The sequence below is a fragment of the Amblyraja radiata genome, chromosome 13, assembly GCF_010909765.2.
Source record: "Amblyraja radiata isolate CabotCenter1 chromosome 13, sAmbRad1.1.pri, whole genome shotgun sequence".
NCBI lineage: Eukaryota > Metazoa > Chordata > Chondrichthyes > Rajiformes > Rajidae > Amblyraja > Amblyraja radiata.
The window spans coordinates 43,858,139-43,876,177 of record NC_045968.1 but is presented as its reverse complement, the minus strand read 5'-3'; the positions used below and the strand labels follow the sequence as shown (position 1 = coordinate 43,876,177).

Genomic DNA, 18,039 nt, shown 5'->3' with positions numbered 1-18,039 from the left:
AATACTTCTAATGTAGCCACAACACGATGCTTCAAATACAAATGAAGAAGAAACTGCTCCAGACTCTTTATGCCAGTATGCACTGTGCATACACAAGTAAGACAGCATGCAGATAAAAATGTGTGCAGATGCTCACACTTCTGTGATTTGGCATTAAAACTGATTTGTATCCTACGGGTTGAACATTGCCTAATTGCGGCTATCACTTGGAGTAAGGTCATTAGGGCTTAGACTATAGACTGCTGAGCTATGACTTACAGTTCACCCAAAGAAAAGATACTTGTGGTCAAAATTGTACCATATCCGGAACATCCAGGCACTTTCTGCTTCTGTGGGGTTCATCACTTGCATGCCATCGCCACTCTGCGGAGATAAAAATTGACATTCTTCTTTAAGAAAGGGTTATTTCAGACCTGCTACTAAATGATGTTATTTCAAACAGGAGGATTAGACGTGATGGACTGCATGGCTGCATAGCCTCACAGTGACTAAGCTTTTTCATTAGCATGTAAATTGCAATATCCAGAGTGGCCCTCTGTTCTCATCTCTGAAACCTGAGGAAACGAACCTTGCTGAAAACCAGCAAATGCCACAAAGGAACAAAACAAAAATCTATTACATGCTGGATACGAAGAGTATCCTGTTATTTTTAACACAGAAATACTGCTAAATGTAAAACGCTGGAACACAAAGGGATTCTAGACTCTGTGGCCCTGGCTTTAAAGGGGGAAGGAAGTGGGGATATGGGAATGTGAAACCAGCTTCAAACAAGTATTCCCAGAGTGCCTCCTGATTCCGGCCAGATCCATAACACTACCGGATTCGACACTAATGAATGTATGTCTGGCCCATGACAATGTTTTTGCACTGCTTTTGTTTTGTACTTTTTTTTTGTAATTCTGAATAAAGTTTAAAATTTGAAAAAAAAAAAAAGATCAAAAACACAATTGGGAGCGATGAAAAATGTGATCACATCCGGTTATCTAAGGGGGTGAGAAGAGTGGGATCTGATGAAAGGTCTCGACCCGAAACGTCACTTATTCCTTTTCTCCAGGGATGCTGCCTGACCTGCTGCGTTCCTCCAGCTCTGTGTGTCTTTCTTAGGGATTATCCAAACAGATGCTGGTGAAGGAATGGAGATGGAGAGCTGAGGCAAGAAAGGTGTAAGAATTAAGGGCCTGTCCCATTGTACGAGGTAATTCAAGAGCTCTCCTGAGTTAAAAAAAAAAATCAAACACGTAGAATGTACGTAGCGGGTAGGTTGGAGCTCGGGACGTCTCTTAGCGGCTCGTAACGCTAACGGCAGGTACTCGGGAAAGGCGGTGAGGTCGTGAAGACTCGTGAAGATTTTTTAACATGGTGAAAAATGTCCACGAGAGCCCCGAGTACCTACGAGCGGCTATTACCGTAATTCTCCGAGTTAGAATCAGGGGAAACTCGGGAGAACTCTTGAATTAGCTCGTACAGTGGGACAGGCACTTAAGGGCTCTCCAATTACAATGTTTCACTAAAGATATACTCAAGGCAAAACTTCTGTTTTTAAGTTCAACTCTTACAGCTTTCATTGAAAAAAAAGAATTGAGTTTTCATCATGTTGTTTGGTGAAGGAATGAATTGCTTCATGACTCCATTGATGCTCAGTGACATCAGCTACATTATTACTCTTATTGACTATTCTTTATTTGAGAGATTCAGTTTAGTTTAGCTTACAGATACAGCAGGAAAACAGGCCCTTTGGCTCACTAAGTCAACGCCGACCAGCGAACCTCATACATTAGCACTATCCCACATACTATTACACACTTTGTGCCTATTTTTGAATTGAAATTAGTTGTTTCTCATGCAGACAATGTGGCAACCTGATATATTTAGTTTAGTTTAGTTTAGAGACACAGCGCGGAAACAGGCCCTTCGGCCCACCGAGCCCGCACTGACCAGCGATCCCCACACATTAACACTATCCTACACACACTAGGGATAATTTACACATACACGTCTTTGGAGTGTGGGAGGAAACCAAAGATCTTGGAGAAAACCCTTGATGTCGCAGGGAGAATGTACTAACTCCGTACAGGCAGCAACCGTAGTCGGGATTGACCCCAGGTCTCCGGTGATGCAAGCACTGCAAGGCAGCAATTATACTGCTGCATCACTGTGGCCGCTCATATATAACACAATCACAGTTCACGGCCAGTGCTGATCATCAAGAAACCTAAAATTATGAGTGACCAAGAGCGCGCTCTCTCTCTCTCTCTCTCCCTCTCCCTCTCCCTCTCCCTCTCCCTCTCCCTCTCCCTCTCCCTCTCCCTCTCTCCCTCCCCTCCCCAGACTCTCCCACCGGTGGAAACATCCTTTTCACATCTACTATATCTATGTCTTTCATTATTCTGTAAGTTTCAATGAGGTTCCCCCTGAACCTAAACTCCAGCGAGTAGAGGCCCAGTGCCATCAAACGCTCATCATTTATTAATCCACTCATTCCTGGAATTGCAGATGCTGGTTTACAATAAAAGACACAAACTACTGGAGCAACTCTGTGGGTCAGGCAGCATCTCTGGAGACCATGCATAGGTTACTTTTCAGATCGGGATCCTTCTTCAGACTTATTGTGTGGAGGGGGGTGGGGGAGGGTGTTGGGTGGGGGGCGAAGTATAACTAAAAGAACGTGGGGGGAGCAGTTTACATATAACATCAAAGGAGGAGGGAGGGAAGGGGAGATTGAGAGAGGCGAAGAGATATATAGAGATACAGAGAGGGTGATAGATAGGTAGAGAGATAGGCATAGAGATAGACATATATGGTGGACGATTAGGAAAAGGGGAGATGCAACGAGACCTGGGTGTCATGGTACACCAGTCATTGAAAGTAGGCATGCAGGTGCAGCAGGCAGTGAAGAAAGCGAGTGGTATGTTAGCATTCATAGCAAAAGGATTTGAGTATAGCAGGGAGGTTCTACTGCAGTTGTACAGGGCCTTGGTGAAACCACACCTGGAGTATTGCGTACAGTTTTGGTCTCCTTATCTGAGAAAAGACATTCTTGCCATAGAGGGAGTACAGAGAAGGTTCACCAGACTGATTCCTGGGATATCAGGACTTTCATATGAAGAAAGACTGGATAGACTCGGCTTGTACTCGCTAGAATTTAGAAGACTGAGGGGGGATCTTATAGAAACTTACAAAATTCTTAAGGGGTTGGACAGGCTAGATGCAGGAAGATTGTTCCCGATGTTGCGGAAGTCCAGAACAAGGGGTCACAGTTTAAGGTTAAGGGGGAAATCTTTTAGGACCGAGATGAGAAAAACATTTTTCACACAGAGAGTGGTGAATCTCTGGAATTCTCTGCCACAGAAGGTAGTTGAGGCCAGTTCATTGACTATATTTAAGAGGGAGTTAGATGTGGCCGTTGTGGCTAAAGGGATCAGGGGGTATGGAGAGAAGGCAGGTACAGGATACTGAGTTGGATGATCAGCCATGATCATATTGAATGGCGGTGCAGGCTCGAAGGGCCGAATGGCCTACTCCTGCACCTATTTTCTATATAGAGAGAGAGAAAGGGAGAGAGAAAGAAAATCAAATGAAAGAAATTCTGCACTCGTCAGAACCCAGCTGTTACATACCAGGATGCCCGAATTGATGTTGAAGAGTGCACTAGAGCTCAGTCTAGCCACTGTGGAGGCTCTATGGGGAAGGACCACACTCTACAGTCCTACCACCACTGGACATTCAGGGGCTGGGCTCTGTGTAATAGCCTTTCATCGATGTACTGCAAAAGCTTAAGTGGCATTCATGTATTTTTTTAGATCTGACAGTACAATTAATGTAGAGAAAGATGTGAACTGATTATATTGTATTTCCGATTTAATTTCTTTAAGAATAGAGCATTTTTTTAAATAATAAGGGACCCAGCAGAGGATAGCATCACAGTCACTCACTCGAGGGCAAGCCTCTGAAGTTTTAAGATACAGGCTGACTTTTGTCTTTGTTAAGTATTACTTCTTTGGACTGAATGTAATTTGTGTAATAAATTTATAATCTTTATAACAGAGACATGGGAAACCGCAGATGCTGGAACTCTGAGCACGACAGAAAGTGCTGGAGGAACTCAGCAGGTTAGGTGGCATCTGGACAGAAATGGATAGTCATTGTTTAGGTCTCCAGATACTGCCTGATCCATCACTTTATCTTTATAATAGCATTGATATGTGTTGCAGTCACAAACAAGATTCTTGAACTAGTTTACACTATCTATATCTTTGAAGTACAACAATCTATGTCTTGGCAAATCTCATGACATTTCACACTGATCCTCACTAAAGTGTGAATGAGGGAACTGCTCCCTGAAGACCTTATGTGGCTGTGCTCTCTTGTTCAGGTACATTGTTTATCTCTTCCTTCTCCTCTTCCAGCAGCTTGGCCTGCTCTGTGTGGCCTAGGCCCATTCTCCTCGGGGACAGGTCTGAGAAAAGTCGGTTTGTACATGATACTTAAGTTATACAGGATTTGCCACTTAAAGAATCATGGAACATCTTAAATATGTCTGCATTTATGAATGGATGTGTATAATAGATGCTTAAGGATTGCTTTTTGGAAAGCAGTCACATTTAAATCTCTGCTCCTATCTCTTTTAAGGGTTTGAACACAAGGTGCTGGAGTAACTCATTGGGTTAGGCAGCACCTCTGGAGAACACGGCCAGATGATGTTTTGGGTCTAAACATCGCCTATCCATGTCCTCCAGAGATGTAGCCTGACCTGTTGGGTTACTCCAGCACTTTGTGTACCATGCAGGATTCTAGCATCTGCAGGCCCTTGTTTCTCTCTCTTTTGAGAGATTAGGATTAGGTTTATTATTGTTACATGCACCAAAGCATGGTGAAAAGCTTTGTTTTGCATGGTTTCCAATCAATTCAGATAATACTACAGGTATACGTAAATACAATCAAGCATAACTAAAGTACAATGGGTAAAGCGGGTAAATGTGAGTGAATATAACCAGACAGGTCTCCAGAGGCTCCGCTTGGCTTTGCTAACTAAGGCCCTGCCTTTCCTCTCAGCTGAGTGTAAAGGACAACGCAGGATTACTTGAAAGAAGAAATCCAGTCTGGTGAGTTGCATTTGTTCCTCGGCGTTCAGTTCAGTTTAGTTTAGAGATGCAGCATTGAAACGGGCCCTTCACCCACCAAATCCACGCCTGTTCACACTAGTGCTATGTTATCCCACTTTCTCATCCATTCCCTACACACTAGGGGGCAATTTACAGAGGCAAAGTAATCTCACACAATCTACAATCTCACACGTCTTTGCGATGTGGGAGAAAACTAGAGCACCGGAGGAAACCTACATGGTCACGAGGAGAATGTGCAAAATCCTCATAGACAGCACCCGAGGTCAGGATCTCTGGTGATGTGAGGTAGCGGCTCTACCAGCTCCGCCACTGTGTCACAAAACAAATGATCTGGTCCTGATGAAGCATGAAATTAGCTCTTTTGGAAGGGTAGATTAAACATATATATGTTTAATGATGATCCGCCACTGTTCCTCTGCGCTCCTCCAACACCAACCAGTCCCTGATGTGGTTGTAATCACACCGTTATTTATGAAGCTGGCTGTGCATAGATTGGATAACCTATTTGAAAAATGAGTGCTATTCACAAAGTACTGATGGGGACACTAGAACCTGCAGATATTGGAATCTTGAGCAAAACATGAGGTGCTGGAGGAACTCAGCGGGTCAGGCAGCACATCTGTGGAGTTACGTGTCTATTCTCTCCACAGTTGCTGCCTGACCCTCTGAATTCCAACACAAAGTACTAAATTGGCTGCAAAATACTTTGTGGTATTCTGAGATCGAGAAAGTCTTCATAAAAGAAGTAAGATTCGAGATTCTTGCCTCTGGAAGTTTGTCTCTGGAACTGGTATGCTGCAATGCAGATGATACGAAGACAGGTGGAGGGGCAGGTAGTATCGAGAAAGCAGGGGCTCTGCAGAAGGACTTGGACAGGTTGGGCAAAGGGACCTGGGAGTGCTGGTACACGATTCCCAAAAAGTGAATTTGCAAGTCAAATCGGTAGCAAGGAAGGCAATTTCAAAGCTAGCATTTATTTTGTGAGGATTTGAATATACAGGAATGTAATGCTGAGGCTTTACAAGGCACTGATCAGACTGCATTTGGAGTATTGGGAGCAGTTTTGTACCCCATATTTGAGGAAGGATGTGTTGATGTGGAGAGGGTGCAGAGGATGTTTACGAGAATGGTCCCAGGAATGATTGGGTTAACGTATGATGGGCGTTTGAAGGCACTGGGCCTGTACACACTGGAGGCCAAGTTAATGGTTATTTCTAAGGCAGAGATTGACAGATTCTTGATTCGTAAGGGTGTCAGGGGTTATGGAGGAGAGGGCAGGAGAAGGGAAGGGGTTGAGAGGGAAAGATAGATCAGCCCTGAGCGAATGGCATAGCAATCTTGATGGGCCGAATGGCCTAATTCTGCTCCTATAACTTATGGAGAATTTAATGGAGGGAGAAACAAGAGTTCACCCTCCCCATGATTGGGTAAGTGCTTGGCTTTTATACAGAGTCTGGCCTTGCCCTGTGTAGTGGAACTGAGAACGTGACAAGTGGGAAGCTGCCAGGAAGAACTCTGTGGCACATTGGAGGCAACCTGCTGTGCCAGAGCTCATTTATCATCTCCTTCTGTGAATCAAACTAAAGTGAAACAAAACCCTGCTGCGACTATCTGTACATTTGCCAGATACATGCTGACTATTGGGCAGAATAATTTTCTTTCAATGCCTTCAACAAGCCTGCTGGAAGCGGCGATGTCCATCCTCATTATGCAAGGCCCCTTTTACAAAGCCACTTAACAAAATGAAAAATTCTCACCTGACAAAACTACATTTCTCATGTGACAATCTGAGAACACTTTGCTCATGCACTGACATGATTAAAACTTTATAAATCTTCACCCGGCCCTTGCTGTTAACTAAATGACACATTATTGACTATTAATGCTGTAAGATTTCAGAACCTCTGTAGATATATTGCTTAAAAATTAATGTCAGTCTTGTAGACGACTCTCAAAGTGGACATTTCAAGGAACACCTCTCAAGAAAATTTTGCATAAGAATGTAAAAAAAGAGAACGGAATAACTAAAGATAGATAAAAAATGCTGGAGTAACTCAGCGGGTCAGGCAGCATGTCTGGAGAAAAAGGATAGCTGATGTTTCGCGTTGTAACCCTTCTTCAGACTCGAAACGTCACCTATTATTTTTCTCCAGAGCTGCTGTCTGTCCCATTGAGTTACTCCAGCATTTTGTGTCCATCTTCGGTATAAACCAGCATCTGCAATCCCTTCCTACACAGGAATAGCCAACTTGGCCTCTTGAGTCTGTGCTACCATATCATCATGGCTGATCTACCCCTGGCCTTAACACCTCTTTTGCACCAGTTCCCCATAGCATTCAATTCCCTAATCTTTAAAAAAACAATCTACTTTATTTTTAAATACCCGCCATGATCCAGCTTCAACAACCATCCAGTGTAGAGAATTCCAGAGTCACCACCCTCTGCAAGGATCACTTACTATGCATGTCAGTTTTAAATGACCATCCTTTAATCTAGTAACCATGTTCTATTGTTTGATATTCTCCAGTCATACAAATATTTAACCTGTCATGCTCTATGCGGATGTTATATATTTTAATAATAACATGATTGTGCGGCACAATGGCGCAGTGGCGCAGTTGCTTCTTTGCCAGAGACTCAGGTTTGATCCTCACTACGGGTGCTATCTGTTCGGAGTTTCTACGTTCTCCCTGTGACCTGCGTGGGTTTTCTCAGAGTGCTCTGGTTTCCTTCCACATTCAAAAGACATACAGGTGTGTAGGTTAATTGGCCACTGTAAATTGTAAATTGTCACTAGTATGCTGGATAGTGCTAGTGCATGGAGTGGTCGATGGTTGGCGCAGACTTGATGGGCTGAAGGGCCTGTTTCCACGCTGTATCTTGAAAGCCCAAAGGTAGGCATCTTAAAAACATGTTAAAGGAACCTAGTATTCCTAATAAAGGTAGAAATCAGACAATGCTTAACTGAATGGCACGGTGGTGCAGCGGTAGAGTTGCTGCCTTACAGCAAATGCAGCGCCTGAGACTCGGGTTCGATCCTGACTACGGGTGTTGTCGGTACGGAATTTGTACGTTCTCCCCGTGACCTGCGTGGGTTTTCTCCGGGATCTTTGGTTTCTTCCCACACTCCAAAGACGTATAGGTTTGTAGGTTAATTGGCTTGGTAAATGTAAAAATTGTCCCTAGTGGGTGTGTTCATGTACGGGGACTACTGGTCGGTGCGGACCCGGTGGGCCGAAGGGCCTGTTTCCACGCTGTATCACTTAACTAAACTAAACTAACATTACAAAATTAGAGAGGGATGGCAGACAACATGCCCAGAAGCCAAAGGTAAAAACAAATAGATAGACGGGTAGAAATATGGAGAATTGGACCAACTGAATGATATCTTCAGAGGACCATATGCAGGTGACCTTAAGTGGCCTTTATCATGCATCCCTGATATGCCTAATTCCATGCTGTAGGCATTTTATCATTCGCTGAGTGAATTCTCTGAGTAATACTTTCAGAAATGTCAGCAGCTGTCTGAAAAGAATGAAATGCTTTGATATTCAAAAAAGAATGTGCAGAACACGGACCCATAAAAATATTCAAATTCACTGGAAAATTGCTGCAGTAGAGGATTTTGGAGTTTTACAAAGGAATCAGTAGAAGACATACAGCATCAACCAACTCCTCAGTCAAAGGGAATTACTCCAATCTTACATTCCTATTATTTTCCTGTATCCATTATTATTCTTCCCTTTTCAGTTATTTATAGTTTTATTTTAAACCATTATACATTTTCCATCATAACTGTTCATGGAGAGGCACCTTCACCATCTAACACTCCTATTATTACATGAGGAAAATGCAATCTTCGAGAAAAAAACATTTGGGGAACTTTTAAAACTTGCTGACCTGTAAAGAAAATGTTTCTCACTTTATCTACTTCACAATTTTGAAAATATCCATTTGATTTCCCTTTTCTTTAATCTTCAATACCCTTTTTTATAAACCTGTAAATCAGACTTTGTTTTAACTCATGTGTTTAAGAAGGAACTGCAGATGCTGGAAAATCGAAGGTACACAAAAATGTTGGAGAAACTCAGCGGGTGCAGCAGCATCTATGGAGCGAAGGAAATGGGCGACGTTTCGGCCCGAAACGTCGCCTATTTCCTTCGCTCCATAGATGCTGCTGCACCTGCTGAGTTTCTCCAGCATTTTTGTGTACCTTTGTTTTAACTCATCCTGTGCATTAGGTAGCATAGCTTTGTTCAGTCTGAAGAAGGATGCTGACCCGAATCACCACCTATCTATGTTCTCCATAGATGCTCCCTGACCCGCTGAGTTACTCAAGCACCTTGTGTTCTTTTTTCTAAACCAGCATCTGCAGTTGTTTGTTTCTACAGCAGAGCTTTCATTATTCCTTCACTGTTATCAGTTACTATTTGGAATAGAATTTCTGACATTTCTCCAATGTATTTTTTTTCACGTTGGATTTCAACGGTCTGAATAATGTCAACATTGACACGGCTACAGAAAACCTTTGAGGATCAAATTAAATGAATGAAATGTGGTCATGTGTTAGAGACAATGAATGTGAGCTGGATTGTAGTGACAGCTACAGTATTGGCAGGTACATAGAGAACCGCAGGTTAACTGAAGTGCCTGTGCCTGTGTCTTCCAGATTTGCGAGACTGCACATACTGTAGCAGCACAGAAATGTAGAACACTGTGTCTGGGAGTGTCTCATTTCTTACTGAGTTGAGGGACAAACTTTGTTAATTAAAATAACGCACTGAAACAGGTCCTGTAGTTCACCGAGTCTGTGCTGACCATCAAGCACCCATTTAACTTAACCCGGCACTGACCTGTTTTTATTCTACCCACATTCCCACCATCTTCCCCTCCCCTCCCTCCCCACCAAATTCTACCATTCACCTACACATTGGAGACACTTTACAGAAGACAATCAACTGACTGACTAACTTGCATGTCTTTGAGACATGGGAGGAAGCCAGACTACCCAGAGGAAATCCATTCAGTCACAAGAACATCCAAACTGATAGCGCAAGATAAAACCCAAGTCACTGAAGCTGTGAAGCAGCAGATCTGCAAGTTTGTTCGAAAGTACTTAGAGCAAAGACACAGACATTTGGTCCATTATGTGCCTAACCCCTTTAGGACTGCCACGTCTCGATTAGTCAAAAGGCTGTCACAAGGATAGTCCATGACTTGTGTTCTAGTTGACCACACAGAATATTCTGTACAATACTGGCAGGACCACAGGACCAGTAGGGATCGGAGATGGTTCTGAACACAAGCTGTGGGCAGGTAAGCACAGTGTATGTCATACAATGTGTATGACCTAGGAGGCCATTTGGTCCACTGACACTATGCCAGCTCACAGAGCAATCCCATTACTCCACTACCTTTTCTAGTAATCCATTCTAAATGTTCATTCTTGTATATCCTTGTATATCCATCTCCCAGATTCTAGCACTTACCTTTCTACCAGGGCAATTTACAGTTGCCAATTAACTTTCCAACCTGTGTCTTCAGGATTTGGGAGGAAAGTAGAGCATCAAATTATAGTGAGAGTGTACAATCTCCAGACAGATAGCACTGGACATCTGTAACTAGATGCACCACCCTGTTGTCAAGTGGGATTCAGTGTTTACATTTTTCAGTGAGTTATGGCAGACGAGGTTGTGTGCAGCAAGGATGCGGAGGCTTTGGAAATAGTGCAGAAGAGGTTTACCAGAATGTATTAGAGGGTATTCGCCATAAGGAGAGATTGGACAAACTTGGATTGTTTTCTCTGGAGCATCATAGGCTGAGAGGAGACCCGATAGAAGTATATACAATTTTGAGAGGCATAGGTAGGGTAGGCGTAGACTTGGCTACCACTTTGCTGAACAGTTGCATTCAATTTCCCTGTGTCCCACTCTTGGGTTTGCATCCATTTCTCCCCTACTCCTCATGCTCCGCTACATTCCTTCCTCTGACTTCACAATTTGCAATCCTTCAATCAGTCTGTTTTACAACTTCTGCTCCAATTTCCAGCCATCTGCCTATCAAAGCCCACCCTCGCCCATGTTCACCTATTGCCTGCCAGGCTCTGTCCTGCCTCTCCCCACTCTCAGCCGTCCTCATCTCCCCCGCCCCCCTACTACAATCTAGTCTGAAGAAGGGTCCCTGACCTGAATCATGAACCATCCATGTTCTCCAGAGATGCTGCCTGACCCGTTCCGTTACTCCAGCAATTTGTGCCCTTTTGTGTAAACCAGCATCTGCAGTTCTTTGTATCTAAAAAGATCATCATGAGCTGACAGCCCTATTTCTGTTCTGTACGACTCCATGCCATCAATGCTGGTGAATGAGTAGACAGCTTTAACATGAATCACATCCATAAGACATGAAAACAGTTATTGCTTTTAATGTCTAATATTTTTCACTTGCTCAGCAGGTTGTCAACATCAATACCTCTGTTGTTCCATTGTTGTTTCGATAGGTCAGAGAAAATAACCTCATGGAAGAGAGCAGGAATGTTAGAGAAGGCTCTTGTTCGAATGAATTAATCATTTATAAAGTCACAAGCTTATCACATCAAATCTGAGATGAGTGGGGGTGTTTAAACATTCTCACAGTGAAAACACAGTTAAATTAACATTAAAATTAAAAGGAAGTTAAAGAAAGAGGCTAAAAAAAGTGAGCATTGTAACATGAGGCATGAAGCAAAGGAAATATTTCTGAAGTAAGATCAACCATGTAGAGTTCATCGAGAGACTTCGAAGGAATGACTACAAGAGATTAAACTTCAACATGTATTCTTGTAAAAGTCAGTGTAGGTTTTGAATCCATGCACTTCGATAAATATGCAATTCTAAAAAATAAGTGTCCCCAAATGTAATTGCACCTTCGGTTATGACAATTTGACGTGAAATGTACTGTGACAGATTGAACACCTGGTCCGTTCAATATCATAAGATCATCTACGAGGATGAAAGGGTCAGTGGTGTTGTGGCCATTGCTGGGTCAGCATTGTGGCAATTGTTAGGTCAATGTAGTGGCCACTGTTGGGTCTGTGTTGTGGCCACTAGTGGGCCAGTGTTGTGGCCATTAGTGGGCCAGTGTTGTGGCCATTAGTGGGCCAGTGTTGTGGCCATTAGTGGGCCAGTGTTGTGGCCATTAGTGGGCCAGTGTTGTGGCCATTAGTGGGCCAGTGTTGTGGCCATTAGTGGGCCAGTGTTGTGGCCATTAGTGGGCCAGTGTTGTGGCCATTAGTGGGCCAGTGTTGTGGCCATTGCTTCTTTCTGGTAGCCACCAATCATTTGAAGAATATATGTCTTTAACAGAATTCTGATATAGCTTTGAAATTATTTCCTCCACAGACACTTTCAATTGTACTTGAAGTAATGTTGGCAGAGGGAGTAAAATGAGAGAAGATGTGATGCTATCCACTTTGGATGAATGGAAAAAAAAGAACATTATTATTTAAATCTACTGAAATTACACAAAGTTGAGAGGCAGAGGAATTTTAAATCAGATTGTTTCAAGCGCAAAATAAAATTACACGAAGACACAGCAAGTACTTAGGAAGGCTAAGTACTTATTATTGCAAGGGGTATTGAGCATAAAGTAGGGTAGTTTAACTTCACAGTATGTTAGTGGGACTACATCTGTACTGCTTTGATACCCATGGCTAAGGGAAAGCTATTTGGACTGATAGAGATGTGCAGGAAAGAACTGCAGATGCTGGTTTAAATCGAAGGTAGACACAAAATGCTGGAGTAACTCAGCAGGACAGGCAGCATCTCTTGGATTGATAGAGGTGCAGAGAATATTCACCAGGTTGGGCAAATTGGGCCAGTACTTCTTGGAGTAAAGTGGAGGCAAGGCCAAGATTGGATAAACCGTAATCTTATTGAATAGTGGAGCCAGGTCAAAGTGCAGATTGTTTTACACATGCTCCTGTTCCTTATGTTTTTATGTACAGGGTTGTCTCGAGTTAGATGTAATTGAAGTTTAATTAGTTGGAGTCTGAAAATGCTCTTGATAAAGTTTCACCTGTAAAGCTTAATTACGTTTAAACTACATGGACAAGAAGGTTGTAGTGTAGAAGCTGAAATAGATTTAGGGTTGAGTTTTTCCCTGGAAGAGTGAACGGGGAGATTTGAACCTGCTGTGCAAAAGGTAAACGAAGGTGAGGTGCAAACGATGAGGAATCCACCAGAGAGCCAGCTCCAGCCCACTGATCCACACTGATCTTTGCTATATTAGAGGCTGAGGGGCAACCTGACAGAAGTATATAAAATGATGAGAGGCAGAGACAGAGTAGAGTGCCTTAGTCCTTTCACAGGGTGGAAATATCAAACACTTGAGAGCATAGTTTTAAGGTAAAAGGTACGAAGATGAAAGATTTAAAAGGTAAGTTTTTTTACACAGAGCGCAGTAGGGTGCCTGAAAAGCACTGCCAGGGGAAGTGGTAGAAGTAGATATGATCATATTGTTTAAGAGACATATAGACTGTCACATGTACATATATGGAAAGGAGTGATATTGATCATTGTAGAAATGAGGAACTGCAGTTTACAAAATAAGACACAAAATGCTTGAGTAACCCAGCAGATCAGATGGCATCTCTAGAGAAGATGGATAGGTGATATTTTGGTGCTGGGACCCTTCTTCAAACGGTTTGTGAGGGAGGGGGGGGGGAGGGAAGAAGGGGGAAGGGGAGGTTTATTTACATGACATTGGAGAATTCAATGTAAGCTTCCCAAGGAGAATATGAAGTAGTTCCTCCAGTTTGCACGTGGACTCCCTCTGGAGGAAGCCCAGGACTGACAGGTCAATTTGGGAATGCAAAGAGGAGTTAAAATGATAAGCAGCCAGAAGATCCAGTAGGCCAATTGCAACTGTTCGGCAAAGTGCTCGTCAAGTCCGTGCTTGGTCTTGCCGATGTACAGGAGCCTAGGCAAACTCTTTTCTTGCTCCATCTGGGGAGAGGGAGCCCGAGAGCAGAAGTACAGGACACAGAGGAGAAGCAGTTGAGGGGGACATCTATATAACAGGGGAGAAACCACAGTTACTAAAGAAAGAGGACATTTCGGATATTCTGGAATGGAAAGTCTCATCTTGGGAGCAGATGTGGCGGAGAAAGAGAAACTGAGGGTAGAGGGCAGTGTCTGCAAGAGGTAGGGTGGGAGGAAAACTGGGAGTTGGTAGGATTGTCGTAGACGCACATCGATAGTCAGTCCCCTGTGATTGAGGCAGATTGATCAAGACAGGGCAGAGAGGTGTCAGAGGTAGATGAACAGTTTAAATTGACTATGTGGTTAACTCAGACACCTTTGGGCGGAAGGGCCTTTTCCTGTGCTGGTTTTATGCATTTAACTGAAACATGTTCAGCCTCTTCAGGGCAGCTCAGAGATGTGGAATGCCTATTAACAGATGTTAATTGCTCAACCAGGGTGAGATCTCAATCAACAACCAAATGTAATGACATATTCATGAGTTTACAGGGCTTCCTGAAACCTATGAAAGCTAGGGAACAGAGTGGCAGCTAAATTAATTGCTTTAAATTCAAGGCAGGATACACTAAATACTCCTGCGCTTCCTTGGTTACAGTGAGAAAGGTTTATTCATACTTCTTTCACTGAGAATTTATTTTCTGCACTCTGGTGTTTTTGTTGAAGTACACCTAGGTGTGTGTGGTTATGACATATTGAGGTTAGATTACCGGCAACAAGCAACAGACTCAGAAGTGTTATAAGAGAAAAAATTAAAGGTACATGTGCAAAAACCAATGCAGATGACAGTTCACAGTGGATTGGGACAGTGTGAGGTTTTTACAAACTCAACGGAAATGTAAAGGAAATAACAACTGAACTCGCAGGCAGCACAGTGAGCTGCTCTGTTGTGACTGTATTTCTTGCTGGGGCCTCTGCGAGGAAATGCTTCATCTGCATGAAACACTGCGATTGTGGTAAATGTGCACCTTATTCTGCATTTGTACACCCTTGTGTAGTGAAGTTCTCAATCCTTCAAACGGATACCCAGTTCTGTTCACTTGGTTCCAACCATCTCATTTCCTTTAAGGACACAAAGTGCTGGAGTAACTCAAGCTGAAGAGGGGGCCTGACCTGAAACGTCACGTATCCATGTTCTCCAGAGTTACTGCCTGACCCGTTGAGTTACTCCAGCACTTTGCGAAAACCAGCATCTGCAGTTCCCTGTTTCTAACCCATTTTGACATCGCTGGCAGAGGAGCTCAACCACTTTTTTGCCCGTTTCGAGAGAGGTCCGAATGAAAGAACCTCTCTCCAACTGGACCCTGCTGACCAGCCACTTACCCTCCAGTTAGAGGAGGTAAAGCGGGCCCTGAGAACTGTTAATGCTAGTAAGGCTGCTGGCCCGGATGAGATCCCAGGCAGGGTGCTCCGGGACTGTGCTCACCAGCTCGCTGGGGTATTCACAGACATTTTTAACCTTTCCCTAGCACACTCCTCCGTGCCAGTGTGCCTGAAAACCACCACTATCATCCCGGTGCCCAAGCAGACAATCATCAACTCCCTCAATGACTACAGGCCCGTTGCTCTTACATCTGTAGTCTCCAAGTGCTTTGAAAGGCTGGTCCTAGGTCACCTTAAATTATCTCTCCCCCCCTCACTCGACCCACACCAGTATGCATATAGGGCTAATAGATCTACAGAGGATGCCATAAACACTGTCCTCCATGCTGCACTACAACACCTAGAGGAGAAGGGGTCATATGTCAGGATGCTTTTTGTTGATTACAGCTCAGCTTTTAATACAATCATACCCAGCAAGCTGATCACAAAAATGCTAGACCTTGGCCTCAGCAGTCAACTGTGTCGGTGGATATTGGACTTTCTCAGTGAACGCCCACAGACGGTGAGACTTGGACCCTACACCTCGACATCCCTGACCCTCAGCACAGGAGCACCGCAGGGCTGTGTGCTCAGTCCGCTCCTCTACGCCCTATACACACATGACTGCTTGCCCCATCACCCCGCAAATAGGATCATAAAATTTGCGGACGATACAACCGTGGTGGGGCTCATCTCAAATGGGAACGAGGTCGCCTATAGAGAGGAGGTGCACAGACTTTCTGAGTGGTGTGCTCACAACAATCTCTCTCTGAACACTAAAAAGACAAAGGAGATCATCACTGATTTCAGGCGACATAGAGCGGAGCTCAGGCCACTGGAGATAGGGGGCGAGGAGGTGGAGAGGGTGCCTAGTTTTAAATTTCTGGGGATCAACATCAGTGAGGATCTTAAATGGTCTGTGAACTCTGCTGTAGTTGTAAAAAAGGCGCAACAGAGACTTTACTTCCTCAGAACACTGAGGAAGGCCCATCTGTCTGCTAAACTGCTGGAGTCTTTCTACCGCTGTTCGGTAGAAAGCATACTGACTTACTGCATAACTGCCTGGTTTGGGAACTGTTCAGCAGCTGACAGAGCAGCTCTCCAGAGGGTGATAAAAACTGCCCAGGGTATCATTGGACTCCCCCTGCCCCCTCTGGAGGACATTTACCACTCCAGATGCCGCAGCAGGACCTGTAATATCGTGAAAGACATTACACATCCTTGTCACCACCTTTTCACACTGCTGCCCTCAGGAAAAAGGTACAGGTCGCTAAAGTCACGCACTGCCAGACTCAAGAACAGCTTTTACCCATCAGCAATCTTGGAACTGAACTCTGTCTCGGGAGCGGGTTGTGGGGAAGGAGGGGGGGTGGGAGACAGTGTTAATTTATGTAAATGTGAATCCATGGGTGGGTTTGGGGAGGGAGGGAGTGTAAAAAGTATGAGTATGTGAATGTTTGAAGTTCTTTTAAATGGATAGACACAGTAATCTCGTTGTATGTGACACATGCAATGACAATAAAGCATTCTGATTCTGATTTTCTGAGTTTTGCTGTTTCCAGATTGTACTTTCAGCAAATTGTCATGCAAATATTTTAAAATATTAAATATTGGACAAGTGTAAAAATAGTAGTCACAGATTCACTCCACTTTAGAACATCATTTAGAAAAATTGTAGAACAAAAATTCGTCCTCATTTGAATTATAGTATATTAGGCATTAATTTCAACGTTACCAAATTTTGACAGGGCGGTGCAGTGGTATAGTTGCTGCCTCACAGTGACAGAGACCCGGTTTGATCCTGACTGCAGGTGCTGTCTATATGGAGATTAGACATTCTCTGTAACCATGTGGGTTTTCTCCAGGTGCTCCGATTTCCTCCCACACTCCAAAGACCTACACATTTGTAGGTCAATTAGTTTCTGTAAATTGTCCCTAGTGTGCAGGATAGAATTATTGTATGGGTGATTGTGGTTGGCATGAGCTTGGTGGCCTGAAGGGCCTGTTTCCACCCTGTATCTCTAAACATAGCAAAACTAAATTAAAATACAACATGCAATTTCTACATAACACATATTCAATGCATGCAATAAAAACCTTTGTGATTGAGAAAATCTCAAGCAGAAGAGAGACACAAAATGCTGGAGCAACTCAGCGGGACAGGCAGTATCTCGGGATAGAAGGAATGGGTGACGTTTGTCTGTTTCTCACACCCCATTGATTTTATAAAATACAGAGCAAAAGGAAGAACCCATGTGCCAATCCAGAACAAGGCAAATGGCTTGAATGACAGGGAGGAGATATATTAATGAAAAAATTAATGGGATTTGTAAAATATCTTTTGAAGTTGCTCAAATGATGCACTGTTTTATTTACAGTGAATATTGGTTTTATTTTTTTTAATACTTACCACATGTAAAGTTTCTAGGTTGAGCTCATCATCTGGGTTCACATCCACCCTGAAATACAGAGAAAATGAATAGAATCAGTGAAGGCTTCTCTCAATGAGCCATGGCCTTAGGGCCAACCTGCCTGCACTT

At 43.5% G+C, this 18,039-nt stretch overlaps 1 protein-coding gene across 1 annotated transcript in view; it reads right to left on the bottom strand.

The window, feature by feature from the left end:
• slc9a9 (solute carrier family 9 member A9) overlaps positions 1-18,039 on the bottom strand; it is a 323,375-nt gene that overhangs the window by 58,020 nt on the left and 247,316 nt on the right. The window contains exons 13-14 of the mRNA XM_033031006.1: positions 17,910-17,958; positions 281-363 (exon numbers count right to left, since the gene is read on the bottom strand). Of these exons, the coding sequence (XP_032886897.1) occupies positions 281-363; positions 17,910-17,958 (132 nt within the window). The remainder of the gene's footprint in view (positions 1-280; positions 364-17,909; positions 17,959-18,039) is intronic.